Here is a 14295-nt window from a genome sequence, read left to right on the forward strand (position 1 = left end):
CCATCAACAGGTGTTCCCACAGAATATCCCAAGGAATTTCCCAAACAAATGCCCCTCCACGCACACACTCACACTAAGCCAGAAGAGAGAACACAGCAAAATGGCCGGCCGCTGCTGAGCAACTGCTAGACGGAGATACAATTCAGTCTTGTTTGGACCGTCGAGCGGTGATTATCAAACGTAGGGAAGCCGGAGTGTACGTCAGCATTATCATAGATTGCCAGTGTGTTTGTGTGTATGTGTGAATTGTTTTGGCTACGGTTACGGTTACGGTAAGCCACTCACACCCCCGCAAACCGGTTCGCTGGTGGTGGTTCGATCGTTAGCGCGCTTTGTGTGTTAATAAATTGAAATAAAATGCAAATGCAATAAATAATAATACAACAAAATTGTTAAAAGCAGAGCAGAGCAGAGCAAAAGCAGCAGCATCTGCTGTCGGCTGTTGTTTGTTGTGTGCAAAGAGTGTAGCATTTTTTTGTGCAGAGTCGCCACCCCAGTGGATTAGTGGCACCCTGTTACAATAAGCTCACACTTAAAAGTGTCTGTGTGTGTGCATAAACATTAACTAAATCAACTGATTAAAATATTCAAATTCAAATCGAAAACCAAACGGTAAGAAGCAACAAAAAATGTGCATATATTTGTCGCTGTCTGGCAACTACTTTGTGCTTGTGTGTGTGTTGTCTTTTAGTAATACACGCCCACGCTACCACCCCCCGCCACAGGGTGACTGCAAATAGCTGTTTTCCCATTTGTGCAACAAATTTACCATTTGCATTTGTTTTTGCTAAGGAAATTTGTTAAGTTTGACGCAGCTTCCTATTGATTTTTCGCCAAAAACTAAAGTTTTCCCTTTGGCGAATCCACTTTGTTACTTTCCTCACACACACACACTCTTACCAAAAGGGTGTGTGCTGAATAGAGGCTGGCGAATCCAGTTCAATTTGCAAAGGGAATTTTTAAGCAGCTGGAAAATGCATTTAGAGTGCTTAAAACTAATGAAAATTACATTTATTAGTAACCTTAGATTGTGCTGTAATATTTTTGGTAAAAGTTTGCAGTTATTTTAGTAATTTTCATTTAGAAATTTGCGTTTTGCCAAAACGCTCTGCCCGCATTTGTTTTGTGAATTTTTTTTTGCGCATGCGCTTTATTTCCCTTACGATAATCAAAGCAACTCTGCGTTGTCCCTTTGTATTAGTGTGTGTGTGTGTGTGTGTGTGTGTGTGTGTGTGTGTGTGTGTGTGTGTATGCAGGCAACCTGCCTTTGCCTTTGTCTCTGTCAGGTAGTTTTCCCTACTCAAGGCACTTCATTTTGAAGCATCTTTTAAGATCCTTTACAGTTTCCATGTGGCACACATACGCAGCCCTCATTGTGCACACTTCTATATATATATATACACACGTGTGTGTGTGTATCTGTGTGAGAACAACCCCTGCCATGTTAGGAACTCATCCTGAAGCGTCAGCGCTTCAACGAAATCCCGTGCAGCTGTCGCTTAACGTTTTTTCCTTTAGTTTCCTTTATTTGATTTCGCAAGTGTTGCGCTTCTTCTTTCCTCACCTCTTCGATGATACATCCTCGTCTGCAGGTCTTTCGCCCTTCGCGACGTTGTCATCAGCATCCGCATTCGCATCCTTTCTGTTGCTAGGCGCAGTTTTTGGCTGGCAACTTCTCAATCCGGTTGAATTTGTATTTGTATCTGGTCTGTATTTATTGATCTGTTTTAAAGATACTCGCAATTTTTCAGCTGGCAACAGTTCAAACCAAGGTCATTCCATGCAGGATTCCTTTCTGACATCTTTGTGCAGCTCCAATCTCAGTCGGTGAAACTTACAGACAAAGTATAAAGCAAATATTGATTTTAATTTCTGCACAAAGGGTAAACTGAGCAACGGGAACAAACAGGGAAATAAAATATTAAAAAGCAAGCAAATACAACTTTTTATTTTTGTTGTTGAGACCACAAAGTACACTTGAATCTCAATTAGGCACATCGTCCAATGGGTCACCGAACATGGAACATGAAACATGGAAGCAGAGTGACTGCACCAAACCGAACAATGGACAGTTTTTCCATTATTTCCTTTTATTTATTTTTGTTGACGGTTGATGACGAACGATGGTTTCGTATGTGAATTGACCCTGTATTGGGCCACTGCACTTTTGTGGAGCAGACACCCCCCGCTTCTTCGTGGTCCCCCTTTTACATGCCCCCTTAAGCGGAATCAAAAAAAAAAAAAAATACATTTCGCTGCAGTAAATTGCAAAATTTATTGGCTCAGCACCCTAATGCACAGACATTTTAGCATTTCAGTTGCCATCCGACGAAAAGGAACTAAAAAAATGAAAAAAATAGAATGAGTAATAAAATTTGTATTTCGTTGATTTTTCCACGCGATTCAGGCACTGCCGGATCTGTCCAAATTTAATTGTAGGGAAAATTAGCTACTTCTTTTTCAATATATTTTTAAAATTACCTAATTATTCTGTTTTTAAATAAACAAATCACCAGCAGTACGTTTTTTAATCGCTGTTATCATTTTTAAGATTTTTTTTCATACCATTTCTAACCTAAGCTCAACACTACTAATTCTTAAAAATAGAGAAAACTTGTGTGTTTTTAATTACAAATTATAGATCGGTTGCATAAATAAATACAATTTTTGATTTATTTTAATTTACTAATTGAATCCTTAGTAATTATCTTGAATATACATCGATAAATTGGTGGAAAACATATCGATACATTTTTTTTCGATATTATATACATTGCAGTTAATCGAGTGTTTTTATATTACAGTTTAGTAAATAGAAATTAACGAAACCGCAAGTGAAATTATATTTCATTACAAACTACTTACTATGTATATGGCATGATTCAAACTTGTCGTTTTGTGGTGGCTATTCAGCATACCGATCGAATAAAAATTATACACCTACTCAGTCTTCATTCTAAGCTGCAGCGTAGTTCAGGAGTACGTGAACAAGATGTCTCTAAAAGTTGTAGAGATTTTGGCGGTCATCTTATACTGGTTGGTGATTACTCCGGCGATTATTATATTTTGTAGGAATCAGGACTGGATTCCTTGGAGTCGATTGGACTTTTGGAAAACCTTAGGAATTATATTCTTTTTTGCCGTCAGTCTTGCACTTTTCTCCTGGATTTTTTTAATTATTGTAATTGTGTTATATTGTAAATTAAAAGTGTGGATCACAAATAGGACATCAGATATTGAATTAGAAAGTATTCATATCCCAAGCGAATTCGTATTCGAAACCGTTAGTATAGCGGGTGGAGGAAGAGGAGGCGAAGCAGGAGTATCGTCACGATCAACTCGACCCGCTCCAAGTTTGCCACGAAAATCACATAAAGGTGCAGTTAAGGGAGTACCTAGTCCCTTTGATGGCGAAGGATCTGAACTACCGCCTCCTAGCTACGAGGAAGTCGTCAAAGAAGTCAAAATTGAGTATTTTTTATGATTTATATGCCAAACAATTGTTAAATGAGTATACAATGTACGAATATTTATAATATATATTATAGCATATGTGCTATAAAGAATCGCTTATGAAACTTTCACGCTGTTTACTGATTACCAGATGTTTTCTAAATTGAGACACGCAGTTTTTTTTTGCATATGTATGAGAATAGTAATTGAATATTAAAGCCAGCTGAATCATGTCAAAGGCAGCGCATGAGGCATCAATCAAATGGCATATGGGAAGTATGAATCAAGGAATTGCTTATAGTGTATATTATAAGAAATTTCTTTGTTTCTTGTTGAATTATTTAAGCAAACAAGTTACCCTACACTTAACTGAATACTAAAACTATCATGTGAAAATTCTTTTTTAACTTTTCCACCCTAAAGTTCATTGCGCAGCTGTGCAACTGCGCTGTTGTTGAAAATTTTGTCAGTTGCGTAATTTACCCCCTGGCAAAGTTCATTAAACCAATTTGAAAGCTAACAATTGTTCAATCCTCCCTTTATGTGACGGCCACGTGCCAGTTTCAACTGTCGCGCTTGCGCCGAGCAACCCTCAAAAGACTTAATCTATAACTCCAACTGCCAGATACTAATATGAAATAAGATGGTTGATAGAAGTCGGAAAATTCATTAGCTGCCCATAAATGTGTTAGGCATCTAACAAAACCCAAGCATGAAAGGTATAAAAGGCTTAGAAGTTGAGCGTGCTGAACTAACAGATACCCTGCAGGACTAACAAAAGATAATAAAATTAATTATTGCTGGAAATTTTTATGAATTTTCAAAAATCTTAGTTTCACATCAAACGTCTAAAAATTACGTGGAGAAAATAAAATTCTAGAATGTATCTATCTAAGTATTTATCAATCTATCTTTCTATCTATCAATCTATTCGGTAGCATATGGAAGATGTCTAATATATATATGCACATCAGCAGATTAAAATTTCAGTTTTATAGTATATAAAACATATTAGCATAGTTTAATTATACTATTTTGTTGTATATTTTATGGCACTAGGGTATAAATAGGAGCCTTGAGCATTTGTTGCTACAATAAAATTCACTTTAATTTTAATTAAGCGTTAAAAAGCAAACAAATTGCTACTGAAATTCATACACAGACGTATTAGACATAAATATATGCTAAGACGGCAGACAGTTCTATCTTCTATGTTGGCATTCACGACAAGTTCATGGAGTCGTGTCACAGCTCTTAGTGAAGAGACAGAAGAGAGAGAGAGAGAGATAGAGAGAGAGAGAGATAGAGAGAGAGAGGGGGCATAGCAATTGATATATATGGAAACAGTCATGTGTTTGGAATCGTGACTTCCTGCCAGTCATAAAGTTTTAAAAGCATGCGAATGTCTGGCCAGGAGATTGAGTGTGGGAGTGGGGGGGGTGTTGTGGGAGGAGGAGGTTGATATTTTATGGATGACAAAAGGCACAAGACGATATCGAAGTGCCCGTTCTATCGCCCCGTTGCCGACCATTTGCCCATTTGAGGTTTAATTAATGACATCCACATCGGCTGTAGTTTTTCCGCTTTTCCCCCGCTTTTCTTCTCGTTTCCTATTTCTTTCTCTTTTGCTTATTTCGCTAATCGTTTGTCTGACTTTATAAATAGTTGACGTTGTCTGCGGGTCTAATGCGACCATGCCATATGTGGCATCTGTGGACAAATTGTTGCTTTTGATGGATTTACATAAACGTTTTGAGAGGGGGAAAAGTCTATAAAGTTTAAGTGCACAAGACTGTGAGGGGTCATCAGGTCATAATCTGATTTAGTGGCTCAACAGATTCATAAAATAATTTTCATTGTTGTTTGTTACTTAAGTTTAATCAGCAAACTTTTAAAGTAAACTTTTGTGCTCATTTACCTGTCACACACAGCGGGCCACGCCCATTTGCCCACATTTAGCTATCAATGTAAACTGTATAACATTCTGCAAAGCAATTTCGCACGTCCAAGGTTTATTTATTGCTGAATTTCGTTTTACTTGAAGGGTTGCTCTAGTGGTTGCAGTTGTTGTTTAATCAAATTACTTGCATTTCATTAGTCAGATAAGGCAAGGCATTCAATGTTGTTTAAATCGATAGATATTTGCTGCAGTTTGTAATATTTTAAATCGGAATGAAGACACTCATACAATAAAATTAGTTTGTATGCCGAAATTTATAACTAAAGTTGATAATTATGAGAAACTCACAAAAACAAAGATCAAAGCTAGACCAAAACTGGAAAGGGAAGATTAAAAGGAGCTGTATATACGATTTTGGACGCCTCTCATATCTCTTTTTCCAACATCAAAAGAGTTTACAGATGGGAAACTGGCAAATAAGGGAGTTTTACCCCCAAAAGTATTGTTAATATTTATCTGAATGTCTACTTAAACATGCTACAATTACTTTAAACTTACTCATTTGGAAGCATGTTTTATCTTTTAAAGCTAATCCAAACCCTCACAATGTTTTGTTTCTCATTGCAGCCGCTGAGTCACCGGGTCTACTCGTGTAACCTCACTAACGTCGCGTTCGTCGAGTGTCTCCTGTAAAGGGTGTCTTTGAGCCCATTTTGCATAAAATCGATACAGTCAGCGGCCACCCTCGAGCGGAGTGTAAAATGGCCTACATGATGCCTAACGAACGCGTTAAATGGCTAACACTGTGCGCAGCTGTTGTTGTGCTGGGTGAGTAATTTGTATTTCTTGAAATTCTTATTATTTTTCTATGGAATAGATCTTACATTTGTTCATTTGAGTGAGAAAAAAATCAAAGAAAATGAATGATATTAAATATGATTCATTATCAATTAAGCAACTCTCTATTCTTATTATTCCCGGTATAGGGTATAAAAATAGAATGTTGCAATAACAAATGGTAGAACAGACACATTTTGTTAGTACACATTGTGCAATGTTTTCTTGTTTCTCTTTGCCCGCTTTTACACTTTTCCTTTTCTCGGTTTGTGCTCCGGTTTTTTTTTGTGTTTGTTGACACATTCCATACTATACTGTACCATATTCATCTCTTACCATATCATACAATTCTGTTTGACGTTAACAATTTCTATGAATTTTTAATTACGTTGACTTTTCATTCAGATTACGTTTGTTTCACTGTAGCTTTTCCGACTGTTTGCTTTTTCATATTTACTCGCCGGTTAAGTACAAATGTGTAATGTATCTAGATACATTTTGTGTGAGGGTGTGTGTGTTTGTACTGCATTTGTATGTGTATTTTAAGCAGCAGATAAACTGCGGTTCATTGCCTTGCTTCTGTTGAATGGAAGATACGAATGTTGAAGGTTCAAAGCGTTCGCATTGTGATTAATGCCTCTCTGTGCTCCATAACAAATCTACGTAACTCTCGTAATATGATATACTTTAGTGGGTCAGTTGCTGTAATTAACGATATCTCAGAACTAAGTTCCATATTTAAATATTTATAACTGTTATAAAATACGAGTATTTAAACTTAAAGCTTTTTTAATTAATAAAAATTTACATCAATTGCAAATTTTATTCATTGAACTCAATTGAAAGAATATGCATAAATATATCAATGTATTAGTATTCATAATAATTTTGAATATTTTATAAATGACTTTTTTTTCTCTATTACCTTTATGGGTAGCAATTGGGTTGGGCAATCACTTGACCCGTTCCGTATGAGGGGGAGAAAACAAAGGCGTTGATTGTATTAGCGATGAGTCTGAGTTTTATAAAATTTATGTGGCTATGGAAATGTCTGCTCCGAATTCGTAGGAATACATACATATATGTATCAAATGGGATTGCCATATTCGGTTTGCATAAATTCGAAGCCAAAAAACCCATTAGATTGCGAACCACGTGGCGTATGCTTAATTACCATTACCAATTAAATACACTCGATGTTCAGTAAGCGATAAAGAGAAAAAATATATAGCGAAGACCAAGTCGCAAAAATTGCGGGCCAGCTATAAATAAATTAACACAAAAAATGAGCCAAGGAAATTGCACAAAAAATAATCTACACAATATGCAGAAAAATAAAAATAATTATATGCGTCGCGTGCTTAAATTGAAATTTCTGTAGAGTTTAAAAATTATAAATAACTGTTATGTGATTTGATATGCGTAGAATTTTAAATAGTCGAATGAAACTGAAAACTATCCACGAGTCGTATCAAAATTCTAATGAAATTGAATTAAGTCAAAAGAGAAAAAAAAAAACTTTGAATTCCTGAAATCAAATAAAATTCGACAATCGAAGAACGTGAAGAAAGTAAAGGCAAACATTATCGTAAAAGAGTAATAACAATTGGAGAAATAACAAAACGATTAACAAAGAGCGCATAAAATACCATAAATTATTACAATCTTTATTCAAGTTTGATTCACTGACAGCTCCCAAGATACAAGATGAAAAGATATGAGTACAAACTAAAAGATACAATGCTAAAATTAATTCTCTCGAGCTGCTCCCGAGCTTCTTGCGCTTGTTGTGCGGGTCATCATTCAATTTAAATTGATTAAAAACATTTTGCGCCAATTTTCCTTTACATCTGGGTATAAATCGCTCCAGTTGCGATTGCTGACCGAGTAGATACTCTATATTTTACTGTAGATTTGCAACATAATATATCAAATGTTTTCCCAATTTGAACTTTTTTAATAGAAGTTTCATTGCTGTTTTTATGTCATTATTTAAATCAAGTGACAATATATACTACATTTATATTCAGCATTCTACTGTCTGATCCAAAACTAGGTTATATCCCTTTGTCTGTCTATATTTTGTATGCAGGGTATATAAATATAAACACGCTTTCATTAGATTCACGTACTAATGTGAATTTATGAATCTATGTATGTTTATGCCACATTGGATGTATCTGTGAACGTTGTGTTGTAAGCTGAAATGCATCTTTTGTTTTCGTTGCGCTGCAGCAACGCATTTAATTCGCATTTCATTCAATTGGATTTAAATTCAACTCACAGTGAGTACTCACTGCTAATCGTGATACTTACAGGAAGTGAGTAATTTAACATGGCGCGAATGTAACAATTAATTAAATGGAACAAACATAATCTTCGTAAAGTATTTGCTTTATTTATGTTGATTAATTGGACAATAGAATTTATACTTATGAAACGCTTTCTTTGTGAATGCGAACAAATAACTTGTTGATTTCAATTTTTGGATTTTATTTAAAAAGCTTGTGAACTAGCCAAATTATTCTATGCATATAATAAGCTAACATTATTTAACTAGCCTTAATGATGCTCTTTAAAACTATTATTATTTTATTAGAAAGATTTTAATGACCCTTTGTTGGCCTTCAAGATCCGAAAGCCGTTAAAAATTAAGCGAAAAATAATTTGAACAATGTTAAGAATTTCTTTCGTTTTGAGTTTATAATACTTAACTTAAAGGGACACTTTGAAAAGCAGTTATAAGCTCGTTAACTGATATTTAAGAGAATGTAGTTAGCTTATTTGTGCTTTAAGATAGAAACTTGATAACAATAAGAGTTTCTTATAAAATATTTAGAAGTTATCTATATAGAAAAATTATTTTTACGAGACTCAGTTCAGTTTGTTATTAAATCAATAGTAAGTCGTAAGTTCTGGCTTCTGTTATGTAACTTAGAAAGCTCATAAATTGTATTGAGGGGAATGACAGACCTTAAGTGAGAGATGAGAGTGTGGTGCGTGCTCCACACGCAACCAGATCAGATCACTGAACCGGGGCTGCCAAAATAAAAGCCATTTCCGTTTTAAAAACACAGAGATGAGACGAGGGAAAAGAAATGTTGGGGAAAAAAGCAGAGAGAGAAAAAGCGTATAATTACAAATGATTGATGTAGACTGGCCGAGGTACCGAGACTCGAGAGGCGAGAGTCGAGTCAAAGTCGGAGATGAGGAGATGAGGAGATGGAAGATGCCGATGGAGTCGCCACAGTCTGCCCCCACTTATGATACCCCGACGACGGAGTCATATCACACGCGGCGCTTGTCTAAACAACAAAAGGCTGGCTGTCAGGCAACGGGATCGGAAACCACTCCAGCATGAAGGAGGAGCAGCTGCTGCAGCTTTACGTTCTATAGATTTTTCCTTTACATGATTTATTTTTAATGGCTTTTTCCGAAACGTGTCTCGATGTCTGCATGTTCGATTCGGTTTATTATTAGTTATTATGCTTGTGCCAAGTACCGACGAATTGTCGACACAACCGCAGGAATGCGGTTTTTTTGTTTGCCAGCATGTCTTTATGGAACCGAGGATCATCATCCAGTTGCAGTTCTATGGACAAAGTTTTATGCATTTCATTGTTGCAGCAATTTTACGTCATTATTTCACAGTTGTTCGTCGAATCGCAAGGCAATTTCAGACACCCAAAAGAAGAACTCCAACAATGTATAAGGCAAATAGTTTTTGAATGCATTTGAAAGTTTTGTAAAATCTATTTATTTGTTCGTCATAAATTCCATACAAATCCTCTCGACACCAGACAGCTTGAGCATCAAAAGAGTCAAAGTCTCGCATTCCTTGGGCCATTAAGAACATTTGTCATACATTTTGAGCTCATTAACAAAGTCGAAAAGTCTTTTAAGCATTTCTATAGACAACCCAGATATGTCTAAAGATTCTATGTATATATATATATAAGTATATAAACCTAAAGTATTTTACGAGCTGCTGCTGCAAACGCATCGCTAGTAATTTATGCGTCTGCAGTTCTAGAAATATTTCAGAGATTCAATATTAAAGGCGTGTTAAGAGGTGCATAACTTTTAATGCTCAGTGCACATAAAAATAAGACTGAAGAGCAAAGAAAAATTTGTTAACACTTTTGACTTTGGCAACAGAGAAATTGGGATTAATTGAATTTAAATTAAAAAGTTTACTTTAAAATTAATTCTTACAATATTTGTACAATACATACTTAATTTTAATAAAAATGGCATACAATTTTTTAAAATTTATTATGAACAAACAATGTCTTCCACTTAGATTTTGATATATAATTGTATTGATGTTATTTTAGCTAAATCCAATTGTAGTACGTATTTTATTTTCTTCCACGGAAAGTATTTTATAAGCAAATCTCAGAGATTTGTAGTTGAGATGATGCACATGTGATTTACATGACAGCCAAAGTGAATCGAATAGTAATATATATCCAAAGATTCATTTTATTCTCACATGATGCCCAAAAAAAAAAACCAAAAACAATCCCAAAGTGGCATTAACTAAGTGCTGGTTGTGCATTTATACGCACTCTATTCCCACCACCGTCTCCACTTCTTCTCTCTAATAATTATTTCCCCCTTCCTTACGCATCATCATCAACACTTGGTAGAAAACGAAAAAAAAAGAATCAACTTGCCAACAAATTATTATACTTATTTAATGTCTCTGCTTGTCCGTGCCTTCAAAATCATTTAGAGCCATGCGCTGTTGCCACATTTCACTCAGCGAGCCCCTGGACGGGGATGAGGATGGGGAATTGAGAGCTGCTAACTGGGAACTGAGAACTGAGAACTGGGCTTCCGCTCCTTTTGCCATACATTTAGTCAGGGGCTGTCCCTGTTGGGTGAGAGGGTGTGTGTGTGTGTGCGTGTATGTGGGTGTATTGTGGTGTGCTTGTGCTCCTTTTTGAGTTATGTATTCGTAAGTAAAGTGGATATTAAGTAGATATACTTTTTATTAATGCGCTAAGGATCTTTTTTCTTTTTAGAAACAAAAAACTTTATAAATAAAACGTAAATAACAATTAGTTGAGAAATGTGATAGGAATCATCGCTTGGCTGCAACACACACTAAATTTAAAATTATAGCAGCTCGAAGAACTGATGCGATTATAGTTAAGTTTGGAACTGAATTATGTGGCGTTAAATTAAAAAGGTTTATCTACGAAACGAGGCTAAGAAATCTGACTTTGTCATCTTTATTAACGATAAAAGAGAAACAGAAGAAGTTAAAGAGAGAGGAGAGAGTGAGAAAGAGGGAGATTAACATAATTTTGGCGCCCCCATAACAAAAGCAAGCCATAATTTGTAAAATATTTGATTGCCTCGCCCAGAGAAGCAACGAGGTGACATTTATCAGACAGACATCATCTACGGCGCGTACGTCGAGGCAGGGCAAGAGCCCCGAACCTCACTCCTTCCCCAATTGGACATAAGAATTTGTTTAAATACTCCTACACTCTTTATATGTAAACTGAGTCACGTTTTTTTGGGCACTGCCAACTCTTCGCAGTTATTTGCTTATCACAGCTCTGTAATCGGGCAGACAGACGAAAAACAATGAACACAATTCTTTTATTTAAAGTTCCATTGCTCGCGTGTTTATGAGTCTTCTCCATTTCGATGTACACATCACGAACTGTCTTTTTGCGCCTTGTCAGCGGCCTTAATTAATGCGTCGACAGCGATGGTTCGCTTTTAATATGCAAAACGCGTCGGTTTTTACTTTTTGAGCAGTTCCCTGCATGTCTGGAACAACAGTGTCGTAGCAAGTTGGCAGCCCACTTGGGTCGCACTTCCCTCAAGCTCTTGACACATTCCCATGCACAACCACCCAGACACAAACAACACACAACTCACATACACTCGCACGTGAATGTTGTGCAACGCTTTCAGCTGAAAGCAAACCACCCTCTCTTTATATGGCAGCCAGAGTGTGGCCCGACTCCTGTCCAAAAGTATCTACAACTTCTACTTCTACTTCAATCTTCGCGTCGCTCATAAACATTTGTAGTCGTTGTCGTCATCACTGCACAGTGTCACAACATGCTTTGACAATTTTTATATATTTACAAATAAATTATAATCAGATTATCATCATACAATTGAACTTTAAAAAGAATAAAGTAGTTTTTAGCAGAGGAACGTAATTATTTAATGATTTTATCAGCTTCCAAATAAATACTTTCTGTGTCATATAGATATTATATTTATTATACATACTCGTATGTATTAGTAAGAATTTCTTAAATATTTAAACACAATTTTTGCTTATAATTAAATAATTTCATCTATAATTTCTTAAAAAATTAAAGTAATAATAAATGGAATGTAATAAAGAATTAAGAATATATTTCATGAGCTTTTGGACACTGTGCCAGCTGTCGCGACAAATCAACTGCATCATCATCATCAACCGCACTCAGACTCTCAGCAAGTTCATATTTATATTACACGTGCTAGCATTCTCTCTCTCTCTCTCACTCTCTCTCTCTTACTCTCTCTCTCTCTTTCTCCCTCTGTCAGTCTGTGTAACTACCCACACTTAAACGCTGTCCCACATTGACTCCTGCGAGCTTAACGGTGTCTCACGTGTGTCGGTCCAGATACTTTTGTATCTGTATCTTGTCACCTTTCCATCAGCGACGCGTCGTCGATTCGACCACAAGGTGGACAGGTTGTGGTTTCGCTTGTGGTCCGACTAGACGCTGACTCTAATTGAATGCTGGATTGGACGGATTCAAGAATTGTTGTTGTTAGAATTGCGTAGGCATTGAATGGCATTTTTCGTTACGCATTAGCTAATTGCATTTTAGCCAAACACTTTATTAACAGTTGCCCATGGCCTAAACGTGACTCTGTGTGGGTCTGCAAAGCACACAAATTGAGTGGGCAAAACTGAAAATACCAGACCTTTTGACTTTGTTTTTCTCCTATTTTTGGCGATTCTCGAACAGCTGTCGAACTGGTTTTTCATCTCGAAAGCAGATGTTTGTTTCGCCAACTCTTTAATAACTCTCGATTCGATTGAATTCATCACATTGCGTAGAAATAATCCAGAACTACTGTCGATAGATGTGTCTTCTAGATCGCGTGTCAGTCAACGAATTTGTTGTGCTACAACACACACACACACCTATTAACTGACCTCTCACCTCTCAGTGCGTGTTGAATGTTTGGGGCGGATTGTTTGTCATACGTGTGCCTATTGAACTTCAACGCTTTGTTTTTCTTTGACAGGAAATTATTAATTTCCAATTTCCTTTTGCTTTTCCATTCAGGAATCATTGGTGGGAGTAATTACGCCTTTTTGTGTGTGACTGGGAATGAGTTTATTAGCCAAGCTTCATATAAAATGGGCGTAACACACGGTGTAAACCGTCTGACCTGTCAAGGGACATATTGAATAAAGGAAAACATTCTTTAACCGAAGATGTGCAGCTTTATGACAGTCCTCTTTTCAGTTACAACGTTATGGTTTAAGTTTTCTTCGTGTCTGGAAATACTTTATTTAGAAAATTTATCTCTTAAGTTAGATTTCTTAAAATGTGACTTAAGAATTCAGCCTTCAAATCTTTAATTAGGTTAGGAAATCATCTCTCAAGTTAGAATTCTTAAAATGTGACTTAAAACTCAGCCTTCAAATCTTTAATTAGGTTAGGGAATGCTTTTAAAGACTCAACTTTATCATTCCTTAAATTCGACCCTAGAAATAAATTATTAAATGCAGTTGTGTAACATACCTTATAGCATTCTTCCAACTTGAAGTGAGATCAGTTGAAATCTATACTTAAAACATAGTTGAGGTAATACTCTCTCACAATTCTGCAAACAGTAGTCAACACTAACCAAAAAGTAGTTAACTGATAACTGTTAACTTTTAGCAATTCTGCAAATTGTTCATCTTTATTTTTTTGTAGTATGTACAAATATAACACATTAAATTATTTTGACTACGTAACGCGACACCTTTGAGACTCGCTTGACAGCCCTTAACTCTGAGTTGAAATTTATTCGGTATTAGTCATGCTCTCACATATGTACATTAAGTACGTATGTACGTA

The 14295-nt window shown here is 36.1% G+C and overlaps 1 protein-coding gene across 1 annotated transcript in view; it reads left to right on the plus strand.

Moving 5' to 3' along the window:
* The first annotated feature begins 149 nt into the window (after positions 1-149).
* The window catches only part of LOC117785610 (Down syndrome cell adhesion molecule-like protein Dscam2), a 71086-nt gene continuing 56940 nt past the window's right edge, over positions 150-14295 (plus strand). The window contains exons 1-2 of the mRNA XM_034623710.1: positions 150-612; positions 5981-6181. Of these exons, the coding sequence (XP_034479601.1) occupies positions 6115-6181 (67 nt within the window). The 5' untranslated portion in view covers positions 150-612; positions 5981-6114. The remainder of the gene's footprint in view (positions 613-5980; positions 6182-14295) is intronic.

Source organism: Drosophila innubila (assembly GCF_004354385.1).
Source record: "Drosophila innubila isolate TH190305 chromosome 2R unlocalized genomic scaffold, UK_Dinn_1.0 1_C_2R, whole genome shotgun sequence".
In the NCBI taxonomy this organism is placed as follows: domain Eukaryota; kingdom Metazoa; phylum Arthropoda; class Insecta; order Diptera; family Drosophilidae; genus Drosophila; species Drosophila innubila.